The sequence below is a fragment of the Podarcis bocagei genome, assembly GCF_964188305.1.
Source record: "Podarcis bocagei genome assembly, chromosome: W".
NCBI classification, from domain to species: Eukaryota; Metazoa; Chordata; class Lepidosauria; order Squamata; family Lacertidae; genus Podarcis; species Podarcis bocagei.
The window spans coordinates 2,908,500-2,936,217 of NC_138131.1; the positions used below are offsets into that span (position 1 = coordinate 2,908,500).

Genomic DNA, 27,718 nt, shown 5'->3' on the forward strand with positions numbered 1-27,718 from the left:
TTGGCGGTTTGCTCCGCCGTGGCCACCTTAGCACACGGAATGAAATGGGCCATCTTGGAAAACAGGTCCACCACCACCAGCACTGCCGTCTTGCCCCTCGAGCTGGGCAGATCTGTGACAAAGTCCAGAGCCACCCTTTCCCAAGGTTCGACCGGAGTTTGCAGCGGTTCCAACAGTCCGGCCGGCGGTCTGTGCACTGGTTTGGCCCTCTGGCAGGTGTCACACCTCGCCACGTAGTCTGCGACCTCCCCTCTCATTCCAGGCCACCAGAAATCCCTGGCTACTAATTCCACCATCTTCTCCTTGCCAAAGTGCCCGGCCGTGGGCGCGTCGTGCAGCTGCTGCAGCACCTTGGCGCGAAGGTCGTCTCCCGGCACGTAGATGGCCCCTTTACGGATGAGCAATCCATCTCGTAGCTGGAAACCGTCGGCCACAGCCTTGCCCCTTTGCACCTCTGCCATCTTTGCTTGCGCGAAGGAGTCATCCTGCAACGCTCGTCGCACCGCCTCCAGGTCCACGGTGGCCGCGGCGCACGCCCATACTGTTGGTGCGAAGATGTGCATGGCTGCCGCTGGCGTTGCGTCCTCCAGATACTGTGGCTTACGGGAGAGGGCGTCCGCCATGATGTTAGTGTCCCCCGGGACATACTCTATGCGGAAGTCGAAGTTCGCAAAAAACTCAGCCCAGCGTATCTGCCTCTGGTTTAGGAACTGTGCCGTGCGCCAGTGCTCCAGATTCTTGTGGTCCGTGCAAACCTGCACCGTGTGCTTGGCGCCGACCAGGAAGTGCCGCCACGCTTTGAACGCTGCATGAATGGCCAGCAACTCCCTGTCCCAGATGGTGTAGTTCTGCTCGGACTTGCTGAGCTTCCTGGAGTAAAACGCTCCCGGTCGCCACACCCCCTGCTGGTCCTTTTGCAGCAGGACCGCCCCCACGGCTCTGTCCGAGGCGTCTGTCTCCACCCTCATCGGCCTGCTGGGGTTGACGTGAAGCAGCTGCTCTTCCGACGCGAAGAGACGCTTGAGTGCCTGAAAGGACTGCTCTGCCTCCTCCGTCCAAACGAACTTCTTTTTCTTGGAGCTAAGCGTGTCTGTGATGGCCGCTGTCTGCATAGCGAAGCCCTTGATAAACTTGCGATAGAAGTTCGCAAAGCCAACAAACCTTTGGACCTCTTTCCGGTTGCGTGGGCTCTTCCAGTCCAATACCGCTCGAACCTTGGCGCTGTCCATGGCGAGCCCCTTGTCAGACAACTTGTAGCCCAGAAAATCCACCTCCGTCACGTCGAATTGGCACTTCTCCAGCTTGGCGTAGAGCCTATGTTGCTTTAGTCTGGTCAGCACTTCCTTGACGTGCCTGTCATGCTCCTGCTGCGATTCCGAAAAGATCAGGATGTCATCTAAGAAACAGACGCACGTCTTGTAGAGAAGTCCCGCCAACACGTGATGCATGAAAGCTTGAAAAACGTGGGAGCCATTTTGCAGTCCAAAAGGCATAACTCTGTATTCGTAGGTACCCAGTGGCGTGAACATGGCCGTCTTCCACTCATCTCCCTCCCGCATGCGAATGAGGTTGTACGCCCCTCGCAGGTCTAACTTGGTGAACACTTTTCCCTTCCGCACCTTCGCCAGGAGGTCGTCGATTCGGGGCATGGGGAAGTCCGACGGCTTGGTCACACTGTTTAAAATGCGATAGTCCACGACCAGTCTTTTCTGGGGCGTGTCTCGCTTTTTAACAAAGAATACAGGACTGCCCCCCGCTGCCTTGGACTCTCGGATGAAACCGCGCTCCAAATTATGATCGATGAACTCTTTGAGTTCCTGCAGCTCGTCCTCCGACATGGAATACAGTTTCCCTTTAGGCAGCGCCGCCCCCGGCAGCAGGTCAATTTTGCAGTCATATGGTCTGTGAGGGGGTAGCCTGTCCGCCTCCTTCTCGCAGAAAACTTCCAAAAATTCTGCGTACTTGTGGGGAATCGCTTGCAGCGTGCCTAGCAGCAGCTGTGACTCCTCTTCCTCTCCTTCCTGCCGGTGCACGATGCAGTGTTCAGCACAAAAGGAAGAGCCGAAGACCAGCTGCCTCTGGTACCAAGCCAGCGTTGGGCTGTGCTTGTCCAGCCAACTCATTCCCAATACAATGGGCGTATCCGATAGTTGAGTGACATTGAAGCTGATGATTTCTTTGTGATTCCCAAGTCGCATCGCCATTGGCGGCGTCTGCTTCACCACTTGCCCCCCTAGCAACTCCCTGCCATCCACCGTGACAACCTGCAGGGGCAGTGTGGCCGGCAGCAACTGTATAGCGTGCTTGTCGACAAAGTCCTGCCCTATAAAGTCCGCGTTGCTGCCCGAGTCCACTGTGATGGGCACGTCCATGGTGATTCCATTGGGCAGCTGGAGAGATGCGGTGAGCCTCACCACTGGTTTGGGCGGGAGGGGGTTCACGGGCTGTAAAATCTCTGGGGACTGCGGCACTAACACGTCTGGCTGGGCCCCAGGGCCTCTTCCTCCAGCCAGACTGCTTCGTTTCCCTGCTGTGTTCCTCCTTGCTGCGTTGCTGCAGTCACCATTGCCGAGGCTGCAGTGAGCTTGTGGAGCCTCTGGGGACACTCTTTTGCCATATGCCCTGGCTCCTCACAGACGTAACACTTCCTGTTCCCTCTAGGAGGCTTCGCTTTCACTGCTGCCGGTGCTAGGGCTCTGGTTGCTGACTGAGCCCTTGCACCTCCAACCTCCATAGGTTCGGCTCCTCCTCCTGGCGGAGGCGTGGATTGCGCCCGCGCTGCTTCTCTGGGAAGGAAGGAGGGGCCCCTGGCTGGTTCGCGCCCTCCACGCCCTTCGTCCCTGCTCCACGGGCGTTCTTCCAGCCTCACCCCCACTGCCAGTGCCCTCTGAACGACCTCCTGGGTGGTTCGGGGTCTCTCCCCCCTCGCGATCTCATCTTTAATCGAGCTGTGCAACAACTCCCAAAAGAGGTCTCTTACAGGGGCCGAATCTCTGTCCCATTCCAGGGCACTGACCAAGGCGAAAAAGCGGGCATGGTACTGCCGGACGCTGGCCCTCCCTTGTCTTAGCCCATGCACCTCCTTCCGGGCAAGATCCACGTCAATGCTTGATAAAAAACACCCATCCATCGCTTTAATAAAGGCATCTGCATTCTGGAGCGCCGGATCCTTATCTCTCCATAAATTGCGTAGCCATGCTTTAGCATCCCCATGCAAATGAGACATGATGAATCCCACTCTCTCTTGCTCATCTCTAAAGTCTTTATGCAGCAGTTGCAGTGCGCACAGTACGTCTGCTCTAAAGTTGGGATACTGTTGCAGGTTCCCATCGAAGTGAGAGACCAGCCCGCCTGTGCGTCTCGCCAACCCAATTCCCTCCTGCCGGGGTGTCTGCTTTGTCAGCACATCTAACCTGACCTGGAGATCCCTGCAGGCGGCAGCTGCCTCCTCCTCTCTCTTCCTGGATGCGAGAGCCTCGGCATTCAGTTGTGCCACTGCTTTTCTGAGTTCCTCTATCTGCTGCTCAGCCGTCATGTCGTCTGCCGTTCGTGAGCTCGCTAGTGGGCACCTGCTTCTCTCCCCTCCTCGAGGTTGTAGATGCCCACAATTGAGAGAGACGGAGCTTACTGTCAGAGCTGCTTGAAGATCCTAGCTCACAGAGGATCACGCTAGCCAGCGATCATTAAGTAAAAGTCTTTATTGAATTGCAGTTTCCATTCTCACGCTGCTGCGCGCAACTCTACGTCTAGTAGCTAGATCGGCGAAGCTCCGTCTGAGTCTCCGCCCCTTGTGCACCAACTTAATATCCTAGCCCTGCTCCACCTTTTCCGCCTGACTGTCCTCCTCTGGGTCCCTCTACCCCCCGGGGTTTCTTCCTTCCTGGATTCTTCTGACGCTGACCCGGACCCTCCTGCCTCCTTGCGCCGGGCTTTAGGACCTGGTTCCCTTTCCGGGCTGCTTACTGCGCCGCCTTCCTCTGCATTTGAACTTGGCGCGCGCGCCCAACCTTCCACTTTCCTCTTAACCGTTTCTTCGCTCCCCGATGGAGGTGTGGCCACTCCTGACTCATGCCCTCCCTCCTGTGGTGAGCTGCCAGCGCTTGCCCCCTGGCTCCCTTCTTCTTCCCTGCTCCCTGGCGGTGACGCTGGTCCCGATTTCCAACTGCTCTCCCCTGAGTCCCCTCTGGCTCTATCTTCCTGGGGTGCCCCCCTAGACTCCCCCCTTGCCCTGGCCACTGGTGCTCCTTTCTGTGAATCCTCTGATTCACTGGAAAGACTAGGAGATCTCGGGTCGTCGTCATCACTCATCTTTTCTTCTGCCTCCTCCCCTTCGCTCTCTGTTTCCTCCCTTGGCCTTGCCTCTGCTCCTAAATCCCTGACACCTACTCACCCACCGTCAAATATGAGAGCATTCGGCTGATGCTCAAGATTGCTGCGGAGGAGAAACTGCATGTTTCCCATCATGACATTAATACAGCTTTTTTGTACGGGATTTTGTGGGAGGAGCTGTTTATGCTTCCACCTGACGGGATGCAGATACAGAAGGGAATGGTCTGTAAACTGCGGAAATCCTTATATGGTCTCAAGCAGAGTGTCAGGTGTTGGAACATGAAACTCACTGAGACGTTGCTTTCTCTAGGTTTTCACCAGGGCAAAGCTGATCCATGTGTGTTTGTCAAGGAGGAGGGGCAAAACAAACTATATTGTTTATGTTTTGTTGATGATCTTCTGATGTTTTGGAAGAATCAGCCTTTGTACCAAAGCACCCTAGCTCAGCTGAAGGAGCACTTTGACATGAAGGATCTTGGTGAGGTATCCAACTATCTTTCTCTGCAGGTGGAGAGGGACCAAGCAGGTAATTTTCTGGTACACCAAACACAGAAAATTGCTGATGTATTAACCAGGTTGAATTTGGTTGATGCAAACCCAGCAGACACACCGATGGTGACAGGTTACCAGGTAGACAGTACTGCTGAAGCGTTTTCTGACACTACGCTGTACAGATGCATTCTAGGCAAGTTGAATTTCATTGCTAGATGCTCAAGACCTGACATAGCTGTAAGCACTAACCTGCTTAGCAGACATGCAAATAATCCTACTGTTCAGGATTGGAAAGCTCTGAAGCGCATAGCCCGCTATTTGAAAGGGACTATGCACTACAGGCTTGGGTTCACCAGTCAGAAGACTGGAGGTCTTGAAATCTTTGCAGATGCAAGTTTTGGAAGTGACGCCACGGATGGTACAAGCACTTCTGGAGTATGCTACATGTACAACCACTGTCTGTTTGACTGGCTGTGCAAGAAGCAGACGACAGTGAGCCTAAGTTCCTGTGAAGCAGAACTCAATGCTCTGTCATTTTCACTCATGGATTGTGAATGGTTGATGCAACTGTTTAAGGACATCAGAGTGTCTGTGAAATGTCCTGTACAAGTGTATCAAGACAATAGATCGTGTTTGGCTTTGCTGAACTCAAGAGAGTTGCAAGCAAAGGACCAAGTACTTGCAGATTAAGCTACATCGTGCAAGAAAGTGTATTCAGAAAGGATTCATTCAGGTGTCCTACATGCCAGGAAATGAAATTCCTGCTGATCTGTTGTCTAAGGTTGTTAACAGAGAACAACTTAAGGTTTACGTACAAAGGTTGCAATTGGGTTGAACCACAGGTACGACAGGTTACACAGAAAGGGGGAGGATGTTAGGATATTTCCGTTCCACCTTAAAAGGGAGCAGGATGTTTGTGTCACAGCCTGCGTATTTCCTGTTCACAGGATGTTTATGTTTGCTATTGCTTTCGTTTCTCTCTCTGTCGAAGACACTGATGCAGACAGTCATGTCTTTCTTTGTTCTGATCAACGCTGAATAAAAGCTTGTAAATAATGCTCTCCTGAGTGCAACTTCTGGCTGTGCATTATCTGCTGATAAGAGTGTGCATGAGCCCTGGAATGTGGCAAGGTATTTTCAGGGAACTCGTGTCGCTAATCGCTCATACTGCGTGAATACGGGAGATCGATGGATCGTCCGGCAGCCAGCTTGGGGGCCATGATGGACTTTATCTCCCTGGCAGTATCCCAACACCCCTGGCCTTTCCCATGCCGAGAATCGACGTTTTGGAGAGTGATTTTTTTTTACAAAACTGGACCTCAGGGGGGCGTACAATCTCATCAGGGTGTGCGAGGGAGACGAATGGAAAACCACCGTGTTTACCCCCCTTGGGGCATTTGAATATCTCGTTATGCCCTTCGGTTTACAAAGCGGAAGCCCGTGCTTCCAGGCGTTCATGCACCACGCTACTGTACTGTAACTGCGTTTGTTTTTTGGATGACATTTTGATATACTCCGAAAACGAAAAGCAGCATGTGGAAGGCCTTCTGGGAAATGATCTACAATGAGTTAAAAAAGGTATTTAAGTATACCTTTCCCAAGAAACCAGAGGCCTTCCTCTTGGGCATTGTTGGCCAGAAAGTGTTAAAGAAGGATAAAACTTTCTTTATGTATGCAACTACAGCAGCAAGAATACTTGTTGCAAAATACTGGAAGACACAAGATTTGCCCACACTGGAAGAGTGGCAGACGCAATTGATGGACTACATGGAACTGGCTGAAATGACTGGCAGAATCCGAGATTTGGGAGAAGAAACAACGGAAGAGGATTGGAAAAAATTTAAGGACTATTTACAAAAACAATATAAGTTGTATGCATGTTAAAAATTTACACGATTCGGAAATTATAGCTTCAGCAACTAGATTCGGGAAATAGGAAATTATGTTTTAAGTAAGAAAAGGTCAAAATCTAAGGTAATACTATGTTTAATTTAAGATATAAGTAATTGATGAAAAGTATTTTAAATTTAGAGGTATAGTATTTGAAAAGTACAAAATAAGGTACGAAACAAGGTAATAATTTGCTGATATTTTTATTATAAAGAATGCAGGGTAAGGGAGATGTGAGGAAGTCCGGTTAGTTATATAAAGAATGTTGTGAAAGGTTGTTTTTTTTTCTTGTTGTTTTTTTTGTTCTTTTACTTTTTTCTTCAATGTATGTTTCTAACTTTGTATCTGAAAACTTAATAAAAATTTTATTAAAAAAAAAGAAAAAGAAAAGCAGCATGTGGAGGACGTGCGTCAGGTTCTGGGGAAGCTAAAGGAGCATCACTTGTGGGTGAAGCTGGAAAAATGCCAGTTCCACACGAGGGAGTTAGAGTTCCTGGGTTACCGGCTGTCGAATAAGGGTCTGGCAATGGATCCGGAGAAGGTGAAGGCCGTGGTAGAATGGAAGAGCCCCAAGACAAGGATGTTCAGCGGTTCCTGGACTTCAGCAACTTCTACAGGAAGTTTATCAAGAACTTTCCGCGTTTGATGGCGCCCATAACGGATTGCCTCAGTGGGAACAAGTTTCTGTGGACTGAAGAGGCACAAAAGGGATTTGAGAAACTGAAGAAAGTTTTTGCATCGGAGGAGCAGTTATTGCATGTCAACCCTGACAAGCCGCTGCGAGTGGAGACAGATGCGTCAGACTGGGCCATCAGAGCGGTCCTGATGCAGCAAGATGGGAGGGGAGATTGGAGACCGTGTGCCTTTTTCTCCCGGAAGCTGAAAAAGTCGGAGCTAAACTACAGTATTTATGACAAGGAGTTGCTGGTGATTTTTGCAGCTTTTAAACAGTGGAGGCACTTCCTGATTGGAGCGAAACATCAGATACAGGTGTGCATGGATCATAAGAACCTGGAGTACTGGCGGACCGCACGTGTGTTGTGCCAAAGGCAGATACGTTGGGCGGAGTTTTTTGCCAACTTCAACTTTAGGATTCAGTACATCCCAGGAGAGCAGAACGTGAGGGCGGATGTGCTATCACATAAACTGGAGTACTGGGCAGAAGAGGGACCTCCTGTAGCCAGGCTCATGTTCCCAGAGGACAGGTGGACTTGTGGGGAGGGCAGTGGTAGAGGAAAATGAACTGGTGCAACTGATGAGAGACGATGCTTTTGCTCAGCGGAAGCTGAGCGAACTCAAGGAGGGTGGGGGAGCTGAGGGAGGCTTCGAGGAGAAAGGGGCGCTGTTCTTTTATCGGGGGGCACTGTATGTGCCGGGTGAATCCCGAAGGGCCAAAATTCTCAAGCAGCTCCACGACAACCCCACTGTGGGGCATTTTGGGCAACACAAGACCATGCTGTTGGTTACAAGGGACTTTTGGTGGCTCAAAGTGAGGGAGGACGTGTGGGAATATGTGAGAGGTCGTGACACATGTCAAAGGGCTAAGGGGGAGAGGGCTGCTCCGGCAGGATTACTAGAAGCTTTGCCCACACCAGGGAAGCCATGGGAGGTGGTGTCCATAGATTTTATAACGGACCTACACACATCCAGAGGTAAAACAGCAGTCATGGTGGTGGTGGTTCCTTCAAGGGTAATTTCTGATCCGGGGCGCAGTTCACCTCACGATTTTGGTGCAAGCTCATGGGTTTGCTGCAGGTAGAGGTGAGCTTCACGACAGCAAGGCACCCCGAAACCAATGGGCAAGCAGAGAGAGCAAATGCCATTTTGCAGCAGTATTTGCGATGTTATGTCAAGTCAGAGACAGAATGACTGGGTGGAGAAATTAGCACTAGCAGAATTTGCGCACAACAACGCTGAACACGTGTCCACAGGGATGAGTCGTTTCCTTGCCAATTACGGGTGTCACCCCAGGGCCTTTCCGGGGCGGGGGGAGGAGTCGTGGAGTGTGCCAGCCGCCGAGCAGTTTGCGGAAGAGATGGCAGCCATTCACGAACAGCTCCAGTTGAACCTGGAGAGGGCCAAGGAGGTGTACAAGAGGGAAGCAGACAGGCATCGAAGACCAGGGGAGGTCATCCGGGTGGGGGATAGGGTGTGGTTGTCCACGCAGGGCCTGCCCTGAAGGGGTGGGTGCAAAAAGCTCAAGCCTAGGAGGGTGGGGCCCTTTGAGGTCATCCAACAGGTCAATCCCGTGGCGTTTAAGTTGAAGCTGCTGGACAATATGAGGATCCATCCTGTCTTCCACAGGTCGCTGTTGTCGCCCTACAGGGAGGGGAGCAGCCATCCAGGGAGGGGGCAAGGGGTGACCACAACATCAGACATAGCGGAGAGGGAGAAATGCAATGAGGTGACAGAGATACTGGACTCTTGGTGGTGCAGGCAGCAACTAGAGTATCTAGTGGCCTGGGAGGGGCCACCTAGCTCAGAAAACACGTGGGTGCCGGAGAGTTGTATCACTGAGGAGTTTCTGGTGGAGGTTCCACGCCTTATTTCCCGACAAGCCAAAACCCCCGGGTAGGTACTTTAGGGAGATTTTTGGGCCGACGGAGGACGAGGAGGACTTCGAAGGGTTCACACCATCTGAGGGTGACGAGTGGGCACGGGGGGGTCGATGGGAACTGCACTGCAGAAGACCACCCCGAGGATCACCTCGAAACAACGGGGTTGGGGGAGGGCTGGAAGGATGGTTTTGTGGACACAGAAGACCATGACGACATCTTTCTAGGATTCTCTCCCTCTCCTCACGATATCAGTGAGGAAGAGGTAGCCGTCTGTCCTGAGGATGGGAAGGGGGGTTTTGAGGAGGGGGTGGATGTCAGGGATCTGTTGGCTGAGAAGGGGGGAGAGATCGGAATGTACAGGGAGCCGCCTCCTTTACTGAGCAGCTGCACTTCATCAGAGAAAGAAGAGGAGGAGGGGCTGTCAGGAAACACGGAAACAGAGAGAAAGGAACAGCCTCCAACGCTTCGGTCTTTACGTAGAGAGAGAAGGAAAAGGGGGGGGGGAGGCTCAGGAAGTTTCTATGCAGGAGCCACTTCCGGCAACTGATAGTGACTGAGGAAGACATGCTTTTAAGAGCTCTGGATTGTACAAAGTTTTTGGACTTAATAAATGTTGTAAAGCAGGCTGGAGTCCCGGGTTGTTATCTCAGCTAGCACCCACATATCATCCTGACACTGAGCTTGATTCCTTAGAGAGGAACAAAACATGGGAGCTAGTTCCAACAGTTCCAGGGATGAAACTGCTTGACAGCAAATTGGTATTCAAAGCAAAGACAGATCAAAATGGCAAGGTAGTCAGACACAAAGCCAGATTGGTAGCCAGAGGTTTTTCACAGGCATCAGGAGAAGACTATCACGAGACCTACTCACCCACCGTGAGATATGAGAGCATTAGGCTTATGCTCAAACTTGCTGCAGAAGAGAATCTACACGTTTCTCATCAGAATGTGAATACAGCATTTTTGTACGGAACCTTAGGTGAATCACTTTATATGCTTCCACCTGATGGCGTACAGGTAAAACAGGGATTTGTTTGCTCTCTGAAGAAGTCCCTATATGGTCTCAAACAAAGTGCACGATGCTGGCACTCTAAACTCACTGAAGTGTTGTTTTCTCTAGGTTTTCAGCAAGGTAAAGCTGATCCATGTGTATTTGTCAAAGAGGAAGGGCAAAAGAAGCTGTATTGCTTATTTTATGTTGATGATATTTTTTTCTTTTGGAAGGATGTCAAAATGTACAATACCGCCCTAGCTCAACTGAAGGAGCACTTTGACATGTAAGATCTTGGTGAGGTAACCAACTACCTATCTCTGGAAAGAGAGAGAGAGACCAACATGGTAATATTTTAGTAGACCTGACATTGCAGTTAGCACGAACTTGCTAAGCAGACAAGTCAACAATCCTATTGTTAAGGATTGGAAAGCTCTGAAACGCATAGCACGCTATTTGAAAGGCACTATGCACTACAGACTGAGATTTAAAAATCAGAAGTATGGTGGTCTTGAGATATTTACTGATGCGAGTTTTGGAAGTGACACTACAGACAGGAAAAGCACGTCTGGAGTTTGCTACATGTACAACCAGGGTCTATTTGATTGGTCGTGCAAGAAGCAAACAACAGTAAGCTTGAGTTCTTGTGAAGCCGAACTGAATGTTTGGCTTTGCTGACTTCTGAAGGTTGTAAGCAAAGCACAAAGCACTTGCAAGTGAAGCTGCAACATGCTAGAGAATGTGTTCAGAAAGGATTCGTAACGGTGTCCTACATGCCAGGTAATGAAATTCCTGCTGATTTATTATCAAAGGTTGTTCCGAAGGATCAACACTGTACCTATGTACAGAAATTGGGCCTGTACTGAGATTGTACTGACACACTGCCCAGTGGTGTTCACAGAAAGGGGGAGGATGTTAGTTTCTGTTTGTGCCACTGTGCAGTGCTTTGGAGTCACAAGACTCTGTTTACATTCCACACATTGCATACTGTTGGAAGTCTCACAGGAGACAGGAGACGGATGTGACAAACTGGTTTCATGTTCCTTTGTTGTTCAGTTGCTCTCTGCTTTCACAGAGAGAGGATGTATTTTTCTGTCTGCGTAGCTAGATAATAAAACTCCTAGGAATGTAGCCCAAACCTCTCGTCTCTTCCCTGTGCTGGAAACTCTGCTGAATGGGGGATGTGCCTGGAGCCTTATCAGAGGCTCAGGTCGTCAATCACGTCGGAGGCAATTCCGAAGGACTCGGCCGGAGGAAGATGAACTTTATCAGCTCGGTCGAACAAAGATCCTGACAATATAGGGCACTCCTTATCACATGGTTTGTAAAACCTCTGTGCACTTTCACTTTACCATACCAGAGGTAGGAGTGCCACCCATATTTGTTATTGTATCCCTCCAAATCTAACAGGTCTGAGTTTTCCAGGGTTATCCAATCCTTTATCCAACATAAGCAGGCTGCTTCGTAATAAAGTTTCAAATCAGGTACCAAGAACCCCCCCCCTCTTTCCTTTCTGTCCATCAGTATTTTAAATTTAATCCTCGGTTTTCTCCCTTGCCATATGAAGTGCGAGAGAACCTTCTGCCATTCTCTAAATTGTCCTAAGCCTCTGATTATTGGAATCGTTTGAAATAAAAATAGCATCCTTGGTAATATGTTCATTTTGATCACTGACATTCTTCCACTTATTGACAACATTAATCTATCCCATATTTCCAAGTCTCTTTTAATCTCTTTCCACACTGGTTGGTAATTGCCATTAAACAAATTTACATTCTTTGCTGTCATCTAATTTCCCAAGTATTTTACTTTCTTAACCACCTTAATTTCATTTTCTTGTTCCAGCCTTTCTATCTCATTATTTTCCATATTCTTGACCACCATTTTCGTCTTTGTCTTGTTCAGTTTAAATCCTGCCAGTTGTCCAAATTTGTCCATTTCTTCCAATGCTTTTTTGACACTTTTCTGGGGTTCTTCTAAGGTTTATACTAAGTCATCTGCATAGGCCTTAAGTTTAAATTCTTTAACACCTATTTTAACTCCTTTTACCTCTGATGTTTCTCTCAAACTATTTGCTAATACCTCTAATACCATTATAAACAATAGCGGAGACAGTGGGCCCCCCTGTCTGGTACCCTTTGTGATGTCGAATGATTTTGTCAAAGCGTTATTCACTATTAGTTTCGCTCTCTGTTCCGAATAAATTGCCTCAATTCCTCTCAGGAAAGAGCCACAAAACCCCCACCATCCCCATACTTTTCTTCATAAATAACCAAGATATATTACACTGGGCAACAAGTTTTTACTTTTTGAATGTTGTCTAGATTTCTACAATTGATTTAGGTTATTTTTGCACTGCTGAATCAGGAAATGGCATCCGTTTCTCTCCATCAGGTCAGGTTTTTGTGCTATGTTGATTTGAAAAAAATCAGATCTTGTGACAAAATCGATTACATTTTTGTGGCATTATCAGCTGATTTTTGTCAACACATATCATCCTAAATATGTTTTTAAGAGAAAAAAATGTTTTTCCAACAACATATATTGATTACCTGATAGAAACAATGATTACTGTAAACTGAGTGGTGGGCATTGATAAAAGTAAGTACACGTAAATTGCATGTTGCTTCATCATTTTTCAAACTTCAGGGCTTGAACTTCCGTTTCTTGGAACTCCTGGAATGCTCAGCGGCAGGGAGGTCTCTCTTCAGAGTCCAACAGTAGTCAGCCATCATGACTGCGTCTCAGCGACCCTGAGACATGGTCTCCATCTCTTTCATGTCCTGATGGAATCTCTCCCCCTGCTCGTCACTCACTGAACCCAGGTTCTCAGGAAACCGGTCCATATGTGAAAAGAGGTAGTGCATCTTGACGCTCATGTTGCAGCCCAGGTTTCTGAAAGCAGTCAGCATGTTGTTGACAAGTTCTGTGTAGTTTCTGGCCTTACTGTTGCCAAGAAAGTTCTTCACTACCAGAACAAATGCCTTCCACGCTTCCAGTTCCATTTCGTTCATTGAGTATCCGAACTCTGGATCTCTGATGAGCTGACGGATCTGAGGACCGTCAAAGATGCCAGCTTTCAACTTCTCCATGGTCAATCCTGGAAAAGCCTGGCACAAGTAAGTGAAGCAGTAACCATCCTTGTCCAGAGCCTTGGTGAACTGCTTGATTAAGCCGAGCTTGATGTGCAGCGGTGGGGAGTATTCTGTCTCTGACCACCAGAGGGTCGTTGATGACGTTCCTTTTTCTGCAAGGCACCAATTCCTCCCGCACAGGCCAGTCCTTCTTCGTGTAATGCTGAGCACGGTCCCTACTATCCCACATGCACAGAAAACATGGGTACTTGGTGAAGCCAGACTGTTGTCCCAACAAAAAGCTCACCATCTTCAGGTCAACACAAATAAACCAATTATGCTGATCATAACCAATTTTCTCCAGCACATACTTCACCGCTTCATAGTTCTCCTTCAGTGTACTTGAATGAGCCAGGGGTATAGAGGCAAATTGGTTGCCGTTGTGTATCAGAACACATTTCAGTGATCGCTTGCTGCTGTCAATGAACAGTCTACAATCTTTGGGTTCGTACTGTGGCACTCCAAGCTTGAGCAGAAGCTGCGCAATATCTGCACAGTACACCAAGTCCTTCTCTTCCGAGAAAAAACGGAGGTACTCTTGACGCCTGTTGCAGAAGAAGTTGATGCAAGCACTGTCAGAGAGGAGGTTTTTTCCCTTCAATCTGGATGCCAACAGTTCGGCAGAGTCCTTTGACAAGCTGAGGCTGCGAACTAGATCATTCAACTCCTTTTGGGAAAATGGATGTGGAGCATCATCTTCAAGAACCACTTCTTCTTCTTCATGTCCTTCAATACTGGAGGCATCTTCGTCACTAATGTCAGGAAATTCTCCAAAGATAGGCACTGGAATTTCATCACAATGAGCTACAGGACGACGTGCTGATTGAAGATCAGGATACTTGAGGCTGCTCCAGTTCTTTCTGTTGATCCCAGTCACATCAACAGCGCAGAAGTAGCAGTCAGTGACATGGTTTGTCAGCTCCCTCCAAACCATGGGAATTCCAAACAAAAATAGTTACAAATTAGTCATAAGTTGGAGCATGCGCAGGTGAAGTTTCCTATACACTTCATGGGGCGGCTGCCCCATTAACTTAGTTTTGATCCCCCAACTTTATGCTTTGCCGCACCAATTTATAGAAGATTTCGAGGTTTTATGACTTCAAACTGATCCCTTTTCGACATAATCACCCAGAACTATCGGACCTGAATACTTCCTGTCATTAAAATAATCATTTCCAATCAAAACAATTATTCAACATGGCATTTTAGCCCCACCAACTTCTTCTAAAATGCTCCACACAAGCGTACATGTGAACAAAAACGTAAAAAAAGACATGTGGCCATAGCTCAAAAACTTGACCTGATTGAGCAAAACCAATGTGATTTTTGGATTCAGTGCATCAGATTTGTCCTAAATCAACTGAAAAAATGCAGACAACAAATTTGTTGTTGACCGGTGTTATCGAACGCTTTTTCAGCATCAATAAACATTAATACAGCTGGTTTGTCATTTCTTACCTCTTAAGTGTTCCAATATATTAATAATATGTCTTACATTATCTTTTAATTGCCTGCCTGGTAAGAAGCCTCCTTGGTCTTTATGAATTAGTTCATTTAGTATTATTTTTAATCTGTTTGTCATAATGTCCGCAAATAATTTGTAATCATTGTTTAACAATGATAGTGGTCTGAAATTCTTGACATTCAAATGGTCTGTGTCTTGTTTGGGGATCAACCTTATATATGCCTCCTTCCAGGAATTTTGTATTTTTCCTCCTTGTAGGATAGAGTTCATTACTTCACAGAGAACCGGTAACAGCTGTTCACTAAGGGTTTTGTAATACTTTGAGGTAAGCCCATCTGGTCCTGGTCCTTGTTTCATCTTCTTTATTGTCCTTTGGAGTCCCTGTTTTGTTATTGGGGCGTTTAGTTGTTCTTTCTTCTGGTGGAATCTGTTTTCCTTTATGTGTTTCCAACTATCTCTCTATTTTTTTTAATGTTTTCCTTGTCTTTTCTGTAAAGTTCCTTATAAAATCCTTGAAAGGCTCTTCTTATTTCTTTTGGGTCTTCCGTCAATTGTTCTCCTATCTTGATTTTATTAATTGTATTTTGACTTTGACGTTTTCTTAGTTGCCATGCCAGTAGCTTCCCGGTTTTCTTAGCTGATTCAAAATACTTCTGTCTCATTAATTTTAATTTCCATTCCACTTCTTGGTTCACCAACATGGAAAACTGAGTTTGTAACATTTTAATAGTCTGTTTAATTTGTTCATCTTTTGGTTTTATTACTAATTTTTTCTCATTTTCCATGAGTTGAGTCAGGATTTCCTCTCTTTTCTTTTCTTTTCTTTTCTTTTCTTTTCTTTCTTGAAGCTGTTTTGCTGTATCAGGAAACCCCTCATAACTGCTTTACTCACATCCTACATTATATCCAAACCAGCCTCTTTGTGTAAATTCCAATCAAAATATTCCTTTATTGCCTCTTTTGCTTTCTCTACTATTTTTGGGTTCTCAAACAATGTATCATTCATCCTCCATCTGAAATAAGATTGCTCTTTACCTCTCAATTCCAAATATATTGAATTGTGATCAGATTGGGTTTGTGGAATAATCTCATTTTTACTTACTCTTGGGGCCAATTCTTTGGATACCCATACATAGGCTATTCTGCTCGAGCTTTGATGGGGTTCCGAGAAAAAAGTGAACTGTTTTGTAATTGGGTGTTTCAACCTCCAAATGTCTATTAAGCCAAAATTTTCAACCAAATCAAAGAATGTCTTATGAAGTTTACCCTCTTTTATACCTTTTTTCTTTGACATTCTATCTATTTCCAGCATTACCACTCCACTGCAATCCCCCATCAAAATTATCTTCTGATCCATAAAGTCCATCAACCTTTCCTCTAATCTCTTAAAGAATTCCGCTTTGTTTCCATTAGGTGTGTATATTCCCACTACAATTAACCTCTCGCCCTGCAGCATTATTTGTACCACAATCACTCTCCCCTCCTCATCTTTAGAAATCAGTTTAGGATCTAATCTCTCCTTTATATATAAAACCACCCCTCTTTTTTTATTAACATCTGAAGTTATGAGCTTTCTACCCAGTCTTTTATTAATCAAAATGTGTCTTATGTTTTTTAGCAACATGGGTTTATTGTAAACAGATTACATCAAGATTCCTTTTTTTCCAAAACATTTTCAACTTTATTTCGTTTAGATTTCTTGTTAGGCCCATTAATATTCCAGATTATCAATTTCTATGTCATTTCCTTAATCTACTTTTGAGACAAAGAGATGAATTAAATTTGGGTGGTTTTGTTAGTGTTGTCTTCCTCCTCTTCCTCTTCTACCTCTTCTTCTCCCTCTCCCTTTCCTTCTCCTTTGTTTCTGTCTTTCCTCTTCTTTTTGTTCTCTTCTTCGACATAAAGGTCTGCTCCGGTGGATCTGGGACCAACAAGGCTTCCTTCCATCTTGCCTAATTCTTTCTCATATTTTCTAGAGAATTTCTTTACCTCTTGGAGATCTGTTAGTCTAAATCTTTTGTCTTTGTAATAAAAAGATTCCTTCAGGAAACTCCCACCTGTTGGATTCCATTTTTCTTCAGCAGAGTCACCAGTTGTTTGTATCCATCTCTTTTTCGTAAAAATCTGGTAGGAATCTCTTTAAAAATGATGATTGGTCTTCCATCAATTAATAATTTGTTATTATAACTCATTCTCAGAATTGCATTACTCATCTCTAATGAATTAAAAATTAATCTCCAGGCAGTTTTTTGGCCTTGGCTTTTACCGATCTCACTTTAATTCTAAACACATTCTCAATTGTATATTCAATTTCTTCCTCCTTCATATCCATCCATCTTGCCAATTCTTTAATAATTTTTGCTTTTATATCTTCATTTGCTTCTTCTACTACCCCTCTAAATTTTAAATTTCTTTGCTTCTGCCTCATCTCCATCAGCGCCATGTTGTCCCAGATCTGTTCTTGTATTTTACTAACCTCTGTCATTTCCTCTTTAATTCTATCTGTCTCTTTCCTATTTTCCTTAACTTCCTTCTGAGTTCGTTTCGCTAGCTCTTCCGTTGTTTTTGATCTAACCATTAAATCTTTAATTTTATTTGACAACTCCTCCACCACCCCCTCGATTTTCTTATCCAGAGTTTCTTGTACTTCTGCCAATTTTTTCTCCATATGTTGTTCATTTTGTTTAAATTCTTCCTTTATTTTTAACCATAAAATGTCCAAGTCCTTAATTTCTTCCTGTTTCGACTGTCTTCTATCCCCTGGCGTTCCTCCATCCCCCCCCCCCCATTTTCCCCTGGCATTTCTAAGCATATAACTCAATATTATACTTTCACCACTAGAGGGAGCATGTACTCCAAAGAGCCGAAAATTTGGGCAATAACCCTTAGGGGTCCTCAGATGTTTTCCCTTCTCTTCACTATAGCTTTCAATTTCTTTGTCTTAGCCACATACTTTAAAGATCACCCATTTAAATGCACATCAAGTACTGTCTCAAAAGAAAAGGAAAGGAAAAAATAAGTAATACAAGTCAGAAATATATAGACCTTGTCCCAACTACTGTCTCAATTTAAAGGTCCTTTTCTGGTCTTCCGCCACTTGTCGGCTCAATCCAATTTATAGATCCAGGTGGAGTTGTAATTCAATCAGGGAGCCAGGGAGGTGATTTTTCTAGCCACTCGCAGGCTTAATCCTCAAAGGATATTTGGGTATAAAGCATTTTTCCAAATTAATTTCCTCCCTTCTCATTCCAGTGGGGGTATGAGAATGATCACAGTTTCAATTCAAACCTCTTCTATGTCCATTTAATCAGAGATGAGAGGCTTAGGGATCTCTGCAACACACTTTAAAACTTTTACTGCTCTGTCCCACTTTCACTTGTCAGTCCCTTCCAATGTTGCCAGCATTCCCCTCTGTTTTATATAAAGTTTTATACAAAGTATCTGAGTCTCTGGGCTGGAGCTCAGCACGTTACTGTTTCTCCCACCGAGCCACAAAGTCTTCGCAAGAAAAGAAGAGAAACGAAGTCCCTTTTTAACTCTTTTCCCTCTTTCAACGTTATAAAATGGCGTTTGCCTCAGTGCAGTGCCTCTGAGGACTTTCAGTTTTACACTTACTCAGCAGGAACCTTCACTTCCGCCTTTGTTCTTATGTCTTTGTTCTCTGTGCCATCTTTACACCGCAGCCAGGACGGACTCCCTTTTTGCATCCCTTGGCTGGTCAAATTCTTTGAATTCCTCCCGATTGTCAGTGTTTAAAAATATCCCATTCTTTGGAATTCAATTTTATCATGGAAGCTTGGCACTTTCATCAGAAGCCTGAGACTGCACAGCGTGAGGTCCGAGGTGCTTCCCCTTCGCGCCCACAGCTCTATCCCGTCCTCAGATTATTATTTAAACCCAAGAAGCAGGAGAGCACGTCTGGGCGCCGCTGGGTGCTCCGTCCCTCAAGGTATTCCCCTTGAGGTTCCAAGGTCCGCAGGGTATTTGCGGACCTCTAAAAAGCCCCCGCGCTGCTCAGAATTCCCTGAGAGGCTATTCCGCACTTCTTCCTGATGTCCCTGCCAAACCGGAAGCCGGCACTGCTCATACTTTTGAAAACCAATACATTTTTTAAAAAACCACCAGTGTGATGCAGCAGCAAAAAAGGTTACACTATTTTAGGTTGCATCAACAGAAGTATAGTGTACAGATCAAGGGAAGTAATAGTACCACTCTATTCTGCCTTGCTCAGACCCCACCTAGAATACTGTGTCCAATTCTGGGCTCCACAATTTAAAAAGGATGTTGACAAGCTGGAACGTGTGAAGAGGAGGGCAACCAAGATGATCAAGGGTCTGGAAACTAAGCCTTACAAGGAGCGCATGAAAGAGTTGGGTATGTTTAGCCTGGAAAAGTGGAGACTGAAAAGAAATAGCCATCTTCAAATATCTGCTCTGGAGGGTAGGACTCGAACCAATGGCTTCAAGTGACAAGAAAGGAGATTTCAACTAAACATTCGGGAAAAAATTCTGACAGTAAGAGCTATTCAACAGTGGAACAGACTCCCATGAGAGGTGATGGACTCTCTTTCCTTGGAGGTTTATAAAGAGAGTTTGGATGGCCGTTTGTCATGAATGCTTTCGCCGAGATTCCTGCATTGCAGGGCGTTGGAGTAGATGACCCTTGGGTACATTCCAGCTCTAAGATTCTATTATTCTTGCTAGTAGTTCTCACATGCTCATGTTTAACCAGTGCTTAAGCAGTAGCAAACTGAGGTGCTGCATGATATACAACTCCAGATATTGCATGTTTGAAGAAACGTTTCCTTTAAGAGTCCAGTGGTGGGGAACCTGTGGCCCTCCATATGTAGCCGAACTATGACTCCCATCAGCATGGCCAATGGTCAATGGGAGATGTAGCCCAGAAATATACAGAGGGCAAGAGGTTCCCCCACTCTTTAACTCAATCAACTTAAACTGGGTGATTTTTGGAAGCTCTATGATTACAAGACACTTACTTGGAACCTGCTGCCCAGGCTGTTGCCACGTCTGATAAGTGCCACCCCAACCCTGCGTCATGAAGGTCTGAGGACCGCTGTGGAGGACAAGATCATTAGTGATTGAAGGGAAAAGGAGCTGGTCCATCCACAATGATGTGTCCATATTAAAATTTGTCAAAAAGGGTTGAAACAGACCATAGTATGCACAAGATTAGCTCTGGACTCATTTCACTACCAACTCATCAATATTAAAAAAGAACACTGATTCCAGTGGAGTTTTTTTTTTAAAAAAAACAAACACCAGATGTAGGGAATCTTTCGCTACTGCCCCCCCCATGTTGCTGGACTACACCTCCCATGAGCCCCAGCAAGCATGGCTAGTGTTCAGGGATGATGAGAGTTGTAGTTCAGCAACATGAGGGCCACAGGTTTCCCATACTTGATTTTAATTAATGGCAAGAAAGTTCCCTGCCCAACCAATAATCCAAGACTCTTCCTGGAAGGTACCAATGAGCTTTATGATGGGAAGGAAAGTCCCAACTATATTTATTGGCCATCCAAGGCTGCATGTGGCCACAGCCCCTGCCTGCCCCTCCCCCCTCCCAATCCAGGCACCTCAAAATTACAGAATTTATTTAAGTTTCTCAGGGGAAAGCATAGACGACTTGTTCTTCTATAAAAGCATCATGAACCCAGGATGCTGCTTAATGCTACCATCACAACTACAGCTATATTTGGTGGGCCGGGGAGTGGGGAGGATCTAACGGTGATGGGAATGCAAGCAAGATGGCTACGTACTTTTGGTGAGGTGCAGCAGGTGCTTGGTTGAAGGGGCTCTGGCCGAAACCCCCAGGGCCACCCAGACCAGTACACTGGAGAAGGAACACACAGGTAATTAATTGACCTTTCTGTCACTCAGGCTACAAGATAATTGAGAATGCATCTAAGAGTTAAGGAGCTGTGGAAGGCTTCTCAATATGAATAATTTTATTTCATTTAACAGATTTATAAACAGATTCATGGCCAGAGGCTATTCAAAGCAGAGTACAAGATAAAATAGGATAAACACAACAAAACCTGCTTTCTAAAAAAAGCAATAAAATCATTCCTACAAACCTCTAAAAGCAATCAATTCCTGTATTACAAATCCTAAAGAAATAATAAAACTGTAGTTGCAAATAATTAATATCCCATAAGTGATCAGGTCACCCAAAGGGGAAAGTCTTCTTAAATAAAAAATGCCTTCAAATAGGCATCTGAACACTGTGACATTAGGTGCCTGTCTAATTTTGCTGGTAAATGACCCCAAAATTCTTATGCAAGGTACATAGTGAGTGTTGAATGGGGCTCTGGGCCACAGAACAATTTTCCTATCTGTAGAGTGGGAACAACAGTGCTACACGTCACATAATGGGACTGTGCACCTAGCAAAAATGTTGTTGGCATCCATCTGTCTCGAGAAGTCAAACCGCTGCGTTAGCAGCATCAAATCGACCTCTTCTGGGGTGCAAGCCTGGGCAGTGTGTATGGAGGTCCTGGGCCACCCAGACAACAAAACCCACCTCTCTGCCTTGAGATGTGGTCCAAATGAAAGCAGAGCAATATATTTGGCACCAGCTTGGCTGCAGGAGTTGCCCGAAGTAGGCATACAAGGCACCATCCAACCATTTTAGGGACTCCAGTCTGGATTTTTGTAGGTTTACTCCTTAGCATTTTCTTCTCTCAAAGGTGTAATGATGACACAAGAAAATTATGTAAATGTTTTGCTATCATTGGTCTTTAATGTATAGTATGATTGTGTGTTGTGCAAGGGTTACATTCTGGGAATGGCGTATCTGTCCCTGCGTGACCATCTTTACCTTCTAAGCAAGGCAGAGAGTTTAAAAGCTCTTTCTGTGCCAAGCTTGTGTGCAATTAATTTGCAGGATTTCAACCAGTTAGTTTTATTTTTAAAATAATAATAATAATAATTTTTATTAACTGGCCAATCACATCAAATTAAATCACATCATATAAATTCCAAATTACAAAGCCAAATTTTTAAATTTTGTTGGGGGAACCCATACTTCAAGATCCAAAGGGGGGTTCAGATCATCTTCTTATTACTGTGTTAATGTCCAAATCAGTCCCAATCAGTCCAAACAAAGTTCATAATTCTATCCAGTCTTATCTTGGTGTTTCCACATCATATCTTATTCATATAATTTCTCTTTTTCCTTTACGATCTCTTCTGTTGGTCTCCTTAAGCCGATAGAAAGTATAATAATCCTGTGTGGATTTCCCGTTCCTCCACTAAGTCCAGATGGTTTCCATATATCTCCTTCGTAGATAACATCGCTCTTTCCATCGCAAATTTTGGCATTTGTCGCTCTTAAGTCCCACCAAGGAGTTGATCCACGATATGTAAACAACTCTATTTCTCTCTTTCTCCTCCCAGACCCAAGAGCTCCAACAATGCCTCTCAAAATGGCGACGGCATTTTTAACTGCGTCATTCCAAAACTCTTAGCTTTCCAGCTTCATCTTGAAACATTGCTTTGGATCGAAAGTTTATCTCCACACAGCCTTAAATCCACAGCTTAAGTCCTTAGTTTCTGACTCATTAGTGGAGGGGATTCTTGTTAAATCACATTAAAAAAAAAGGAAGGCAGGTTTTCTCCCCCCTCCCCCATTTGTCATACCGTATCTTGACGTATCTTCTCATATTTTATTCTTGTCTTGTTATCAGAGATCTCTTCTGTCAGCAGTCTTTACTCCCCTTTTTCCTTGAAGCATGTGCAATTAATCTCGTCCAAATTGTTTCTTTTAAAGATCATTGCAACTAGCGGCGCGAATCAGGGACGGCGTCCAGGAGAGCCGGAAATCCCACAGGAGGGCTTTGTGCCTAGCGCCCCCACCCCCACAAATTCGGGGGTGGTATAGGGCACAGCAGGCAAGGGCCGTCCCGTCCCCCACAATCCTGGGGGGGTTAGGGAGGCTAATTACCCCCATCATAGCCTCCAAATTACCTCGTGTGGGTCGGAGAGATGTTATTGTCAGCCATCTTCCGATGCGCCACCTAGTGCCCCCCCCTCAACCAGTTAGTTTTTAACCACACAAGGTTGAAATCACACAAGTTAATTGTGTGTAAGATGTGATCATACTGTATTGTAATCTGCAAAACATTATTTTATTTTTTAAAAAGGAAGAAGCAAACAGAAGGGAAGAGAAGGAGCAGCAACTCACACCAACTTTCTCATCTATGAGGTGTCTCGCAAGCTCAATCTGCTGGGGGACACCCCGAATGGTGAACATCCGTATGCTGGGGTCTGTGCTGGGAGGTGGGTTTCTCTGGAGCTCTACATGGGCCCCAGACTGTTGGTTTATGTTCTTGATATTCTCTCCACCTGCAAGGAAGCAAGAGGGGAGGAAGAAAAGGGAGGTAGAACCTGCTCAGTCTTCCACTTTATATTTTCAGCAGTTATCAAAGATGCGTGGAAGTAGGAAGATCCAATCACATGGATTAGATCAGTCCTTGCCACCCTGGCATGCCCTTCAAATGTTTTGGACTGCAATTCTCATCATGCTCTGGTCAGCATAAAAAATGCAAGCAATAAGCCAATCAAAATATCTAAAAACAATTCCAATACAGATGCACACTGGGATGAGGGAGCTCTTCCATAGGTGTTGGAAATACAACAGAGATTGTGCCTATCTAACATTCAAAGGTGGAAGGAATTTCAAAGGCTAGTGTCAGGAGTCCAGGTTCCAGCTTGATAATACAGTAACGTACGTAATTAAAAAGGAGGATTTATTGCAAAAACAAACAGATAGCTCTGGATGGCTCTAACGAAGCCGCCGACATTATCACTCAAGATGACCCTTCTGAAGACTTCTTCCGGTTCCTACAGAAGATATTGAACTTTTGCACCTTTAATCTCTTGCTTTCCTTCCCGTCTAGCAGCCCTCCCATTCACCAACTCTTCAGACTTATTGGATCAGCTCCAGCCTCTTCCTTTTCTGATAGACTATCTCTGTGTCTGTTCACGCCTGTTTGAGCTTCCTGAGAGCTTTGGCTGTGTTCCAGCCCACTCTCAGTCGTTCCCTTGGCAACCGGCATTCCAATGTCCAGGGGAGTCGGCGCTGGCCGCTGTTCCACCTGCATCAAATCTAAGCCTCTCTGTTCTGCAGCCGGCTGAAAAGTTCCACTAGGAGCTGGCTCATTCCTGACAGGTAGGGACCACAACACTAAATGCCTGATTCCTATATTCAGGGCCACCTTTTTTAATTTGAAAAAAATAATAAATTCATTAGTAATAACTCCCTTGTTTTTCTGTGCCTCTTGCTGCCACTGGGGGGGGGGGTAGAATTCCCCAAAGCCTGACACCTTCCTGGTGTCTCTATTTTCCAGGGAGAGTTCCGGAATTACAGAAGCCATACTGATTTCTGATTTGATCCCAGAATGTCCTGCTTGGCCTTTTTCCTTCCCACCATGTCTTGGATAACAATTAAAAGTGGTGTTTGTGTGTATAGGTGCAAAAATGGAGTCCTGTTTATACTGAAAATACAATACCTACACCAAAGGAAGGAAATGGTGACGCTGCCATATGAAGCCCTTGCTATTGTTTTGAAGGAAAATGCCACCAATCCAGTTTAAATTCTTTAATTGCAATACTTCAGCAGCTAGCCATTTTTTAGGAAACACATTGAGTGTTGATTCATTTATTGTAAATGAAGCCTTACACTGCAAGCCTTTTCTTCTTCGACAATCACTCGTAGCCTAATACTACTACTACTACTACTACTACTACTACTACTAATACCCCGCCCATCTGGCTGGATTTTCCCAGCCACTCTGGGTGGCTTACAGCAGGCAGGTCCAGCTACAAGTAGCCTGAGATCTACCATCCAATATCAAAAACTGGCAGTGATCTACCACACTCTCCCATTGTCATTCTTTAACTTAAACATATTATATTTGGCTGAGCTTATGAGAAAAATAATAACAAATGATAGTCGCTTCCATAAAACCTGAAAAGTTCATCCTAAATTAATATATTTTTAAAAATACATACTTTGTATACTTGTAATAACATAAGAAAATAACATTGAGGACAGGGTCCTATATAATCAGAACATGATGCACAGATTGTTGTTCACAAAAAGCTCATGCCATAATAAATGTGTTAAACCTTTAAAGTGCCCCAGGACTCTTGCTGTTTTTCAAATGAGTCAGGGGCACATGTCAACCACAGCGGTTTCCCCCATAGTTTGAAGCAGAAATTGGGTAAACTCAACTGCAGAGTTGACAGTCTTCAAACACCACCTTAAGAACAGGACGAAACCTGTAGAAGCCCTTTCCCCTGGATCCAACCCACCCCTTCCTTTCGAGTAAACCTAAACCAGCCCTTTCTCTCTTGGAGGAGCCAGCGCACACACCTTCCCGCGTGGGTGGGATGGCAGCAGCTAGGAAGGGTCCCCCCCTACCTTGAAGGTGAGAGAGCTCATCAGTTTACAGCAGGGAGGGAGGAGGAAATGCAGTCCTCTCCCCGAGGGCTGGATCCTGGAATGTCCAGCACCATCTCCCTCCCTCCCTGTTATGTACTGAGTTGAATAGGACCCAAACTGAAGCAGTCTGATTGGTCCTAGAACAATAGGATCCAAATTACAGCAGTCTGATTAGTCCTAGAACAATAGGATTCAGAATGCAGCAGTCTGATTGGTCCTAGAACAATGCAGCAGTATGATTGGTTGGCAGGAACCACCCAATCCTGCTCCAGATAGAAGTGAATCCACAACCTGATTGGCTTACAGTAGAATTCCGGAATTAGCCAATCATGTGCAGCCCATTGTGTAAATAGTGTATATAAAGCAGATACTGTGAGGGGACATTCATTCATTCCTCCTCACCACTATGAGCTGAATAAAGAGCATGAAATCACTTTGCGACTCTGAGTATATTTCACTGGCGACGAGGATGGGATCCCGCTGAGCTGACTGCCACACACAGCACCGCAGCACCGCCACCTGCCGCACCGCTGCCTCGCACCGTGTATCCAGGCTTCAGCTCCGGGACACAAGGAACTCAGAATGGCAGCCAACAGCAGCTTCTCGCCATTCAACCCAGCATCTGGAGACTGGGAAGCGTACGCCTCCCGTTTCACCTTCCTCCTAGAAGCCAAAGGGGTCACCGACGAAGAAGACGCCAAGAAGAGGGCGATATTCTTCAGTGTCTGCGGAGAGGAGACGTTTGAAATCGCCCGGGCTCTCCTTGCGCCTGAAGACGTCGCTACTGTTCCATACAAAACAATAATGGAACAGCTGAAGGGGCACTTTTCACCGCAGCCCTCAGTGGTGGCTCGTCAAAATGCCTTCTACGCAAAGCGACAAGCCCCTGGGGAAACCATAACTGGGTTTGTGACCTCTCTCCGCCAAGCCGCCCGGTTCTGCAACTTCTCAGAGCTGGAGAACATGCTTCGTGACCGCCTCGTCGGTGGCCTGAAGGATGAGAAGCTGCAACGACGCCTCTACGCTAAGAAGGACCTAACGTTCCAGGTCGCTCTGGAGGAGGCCCTGGCAACGGAAGCTGCCGAGAGGTCGACACAAGAGGCACGGCCGAGCCTGCCACCCCAACCGAGGGTCCACCATGAAGACCTCACCGACGACTCAGGATCTGACAGGGAGGAGGTGCACCGAGTACAGCAGCGCACTCAAGCAGCGCACAGACCACAGCTGTCTCGACGAGAAGGAGGAAACTGCGCAAGCTGCGGGGAGAGTCACGAGAGGAGGACCTGCCGTTTCCGCAACGCAGAGTGCAGGCAGTGCAGAAAATCGGGACACATCGCCCGGGTGTGTCGGGCTCGGCCCACCCGACACCAGGCATCAGATGACCAACCCAAGAGCCCCAGGTCCCGGGGCCCAACGCACCAAGGCAACTCGAGGGAGCTCACGGACTGCCAGGTATACCAGTTGCCCCACCCCAACGTAGAGAAAATTTATGTAGAGGTACAGATAGAGGGGGCCCCATGCCGCATGGAGCTTGACACGGGTTCAACTCTATCCATAATCTCGGCAAAGACCTTAAGGAAACTGTGTCCTACTGGGGGTCCCAAACTCAGGCCGGCCCCATTCACCCTCCGGGACTTCCAGAAACGTAAGGTCCCCACAATGGGGGTGGGGACCTTCAGGGTGCAATATCGAGGGCGGACGCGGCAACTGGACTTGCTTGTGGTCAAGGGCCCCTACATTAGCTTACTGGGATTGGCATGGTTTGGACCACTGGGGCTAGCTGTCACCGGGGTGAACCACACTAGCTTACAAGTGGACGTGGACGCCATATGCAAGGAATTTCCAGGGGTTTTCGACGGGAAATTGGGACAGTATACGGGGCCCCCCATTGCGCTACAGCTTGACCCCGCAGTACGACCGGTCAGGCTCAAGGCCCGCCGGGTCCCGTTCGCCTTGAAACCCCGTATAGACGAGGAATTGGACCGACTCGTGGAGCAAGGAGTGCTGGAGCCGGTGCCTAATGCCCCCTGGGAAACTCCAATCGTCACACCCGTCAAGCCTAATGGTTCGGTCCGCATCTGCGCAGACTACAAATGTACCATAAACAAGGCCCTCACGGCCCACGCATACCCAGTGCCAGTGGTCAGCCATGTCCTTGCCACCCTGGCTGGGTCGAAAATTTTTGGCAAGCTGGACTTGGCCCAAGCATATCAACAGCTGCCAGTAGATGAGGCCACAGCAGAGGCACAGACGATTGTGACGCACAGAGGAGCGTTCAGGGTAAAGCGGCTGCAATTCGGGGTCAGCGTGGCACCAGGCATATTCCAGAATCTAATGGACTCTCTCCTCAAAGGGATTCCTGGTGTCACCCCCTTCTTCGATGATGTGTTGATTGC

At 46.4% G+C, this 27,718-nt stretch overlaps 3 protein-coding genes across 8 annotated transcripts in view; 1 reads left to right on the forward strand and 2 right to left on the reverse strand.

Moving 5' to 3' along the window:
• LOC308578043 (uncharacterized protein) overlaps positions 1-27,718 on the forward strand; it is a gene marked incomplete at its 3' end in the record, with an annotated part of 582,197 nt that overhangs the window by 546,409 nt on the left and 8,070 nt on the right. The window contains exon 3 of the mRNA XM_081178331.1: positions 25,690-26,774. Coding sequence (XP_081034457.1) covers positions 25,905-26,774 — 870 coding nt within the window. The 5' untranslated portion in view covers positions 25,690-25,904. The remainder of the gene's footprint in view (positions 1-25,689; positions 26,775-27,718) is intronic.
• LOC308577831 (far upstream element-binding protein 3-like) overlaps positions 1-27,718 on the reverse strand; it is a 400,928-nt gene that overhangs the window by 71,746 nt on the left and 301,464 nt on the right. For all 6 annotated transcript variants that reach the window (XM_081178227.1, XM_081178225.1, XM_081178228.1 and 3 more), the window contains 3 exons: positions 23,061-23,221; positions 20,635-20,708; positions 19,855-19,931 (listed from right to left, as the gene is read on the reverse strand). In XM_081178227.1, coding sequence (XP_081034353.1) covers positions 19,855-19,931; positions 20,635-20,708; positions 23,061-23,221 — 312 coding nt within the window. The remainder of the gene's footprint in view (positions 1-19,854; positions 19,932-20,634; positions 20,709-23,060; positions 23,222-27,718) is intronic.
• Positions 6,150-27,718, reverse strand: part of LOC308577842 (putative CENPB DNA-binding domain-containing protein 1) — a 495,861-nt gene continuing 474,292 nt past the window's right edge. Inside the window, exon 4 of the mRNA XM_081178239.1 lies at positions 6,150-6,226. The gene's annotated coding sequence lies outside the window, so the exon portion shown is untranslated. The remainder of the gene's footprint in view (positions 6,227-27,718) is intronic.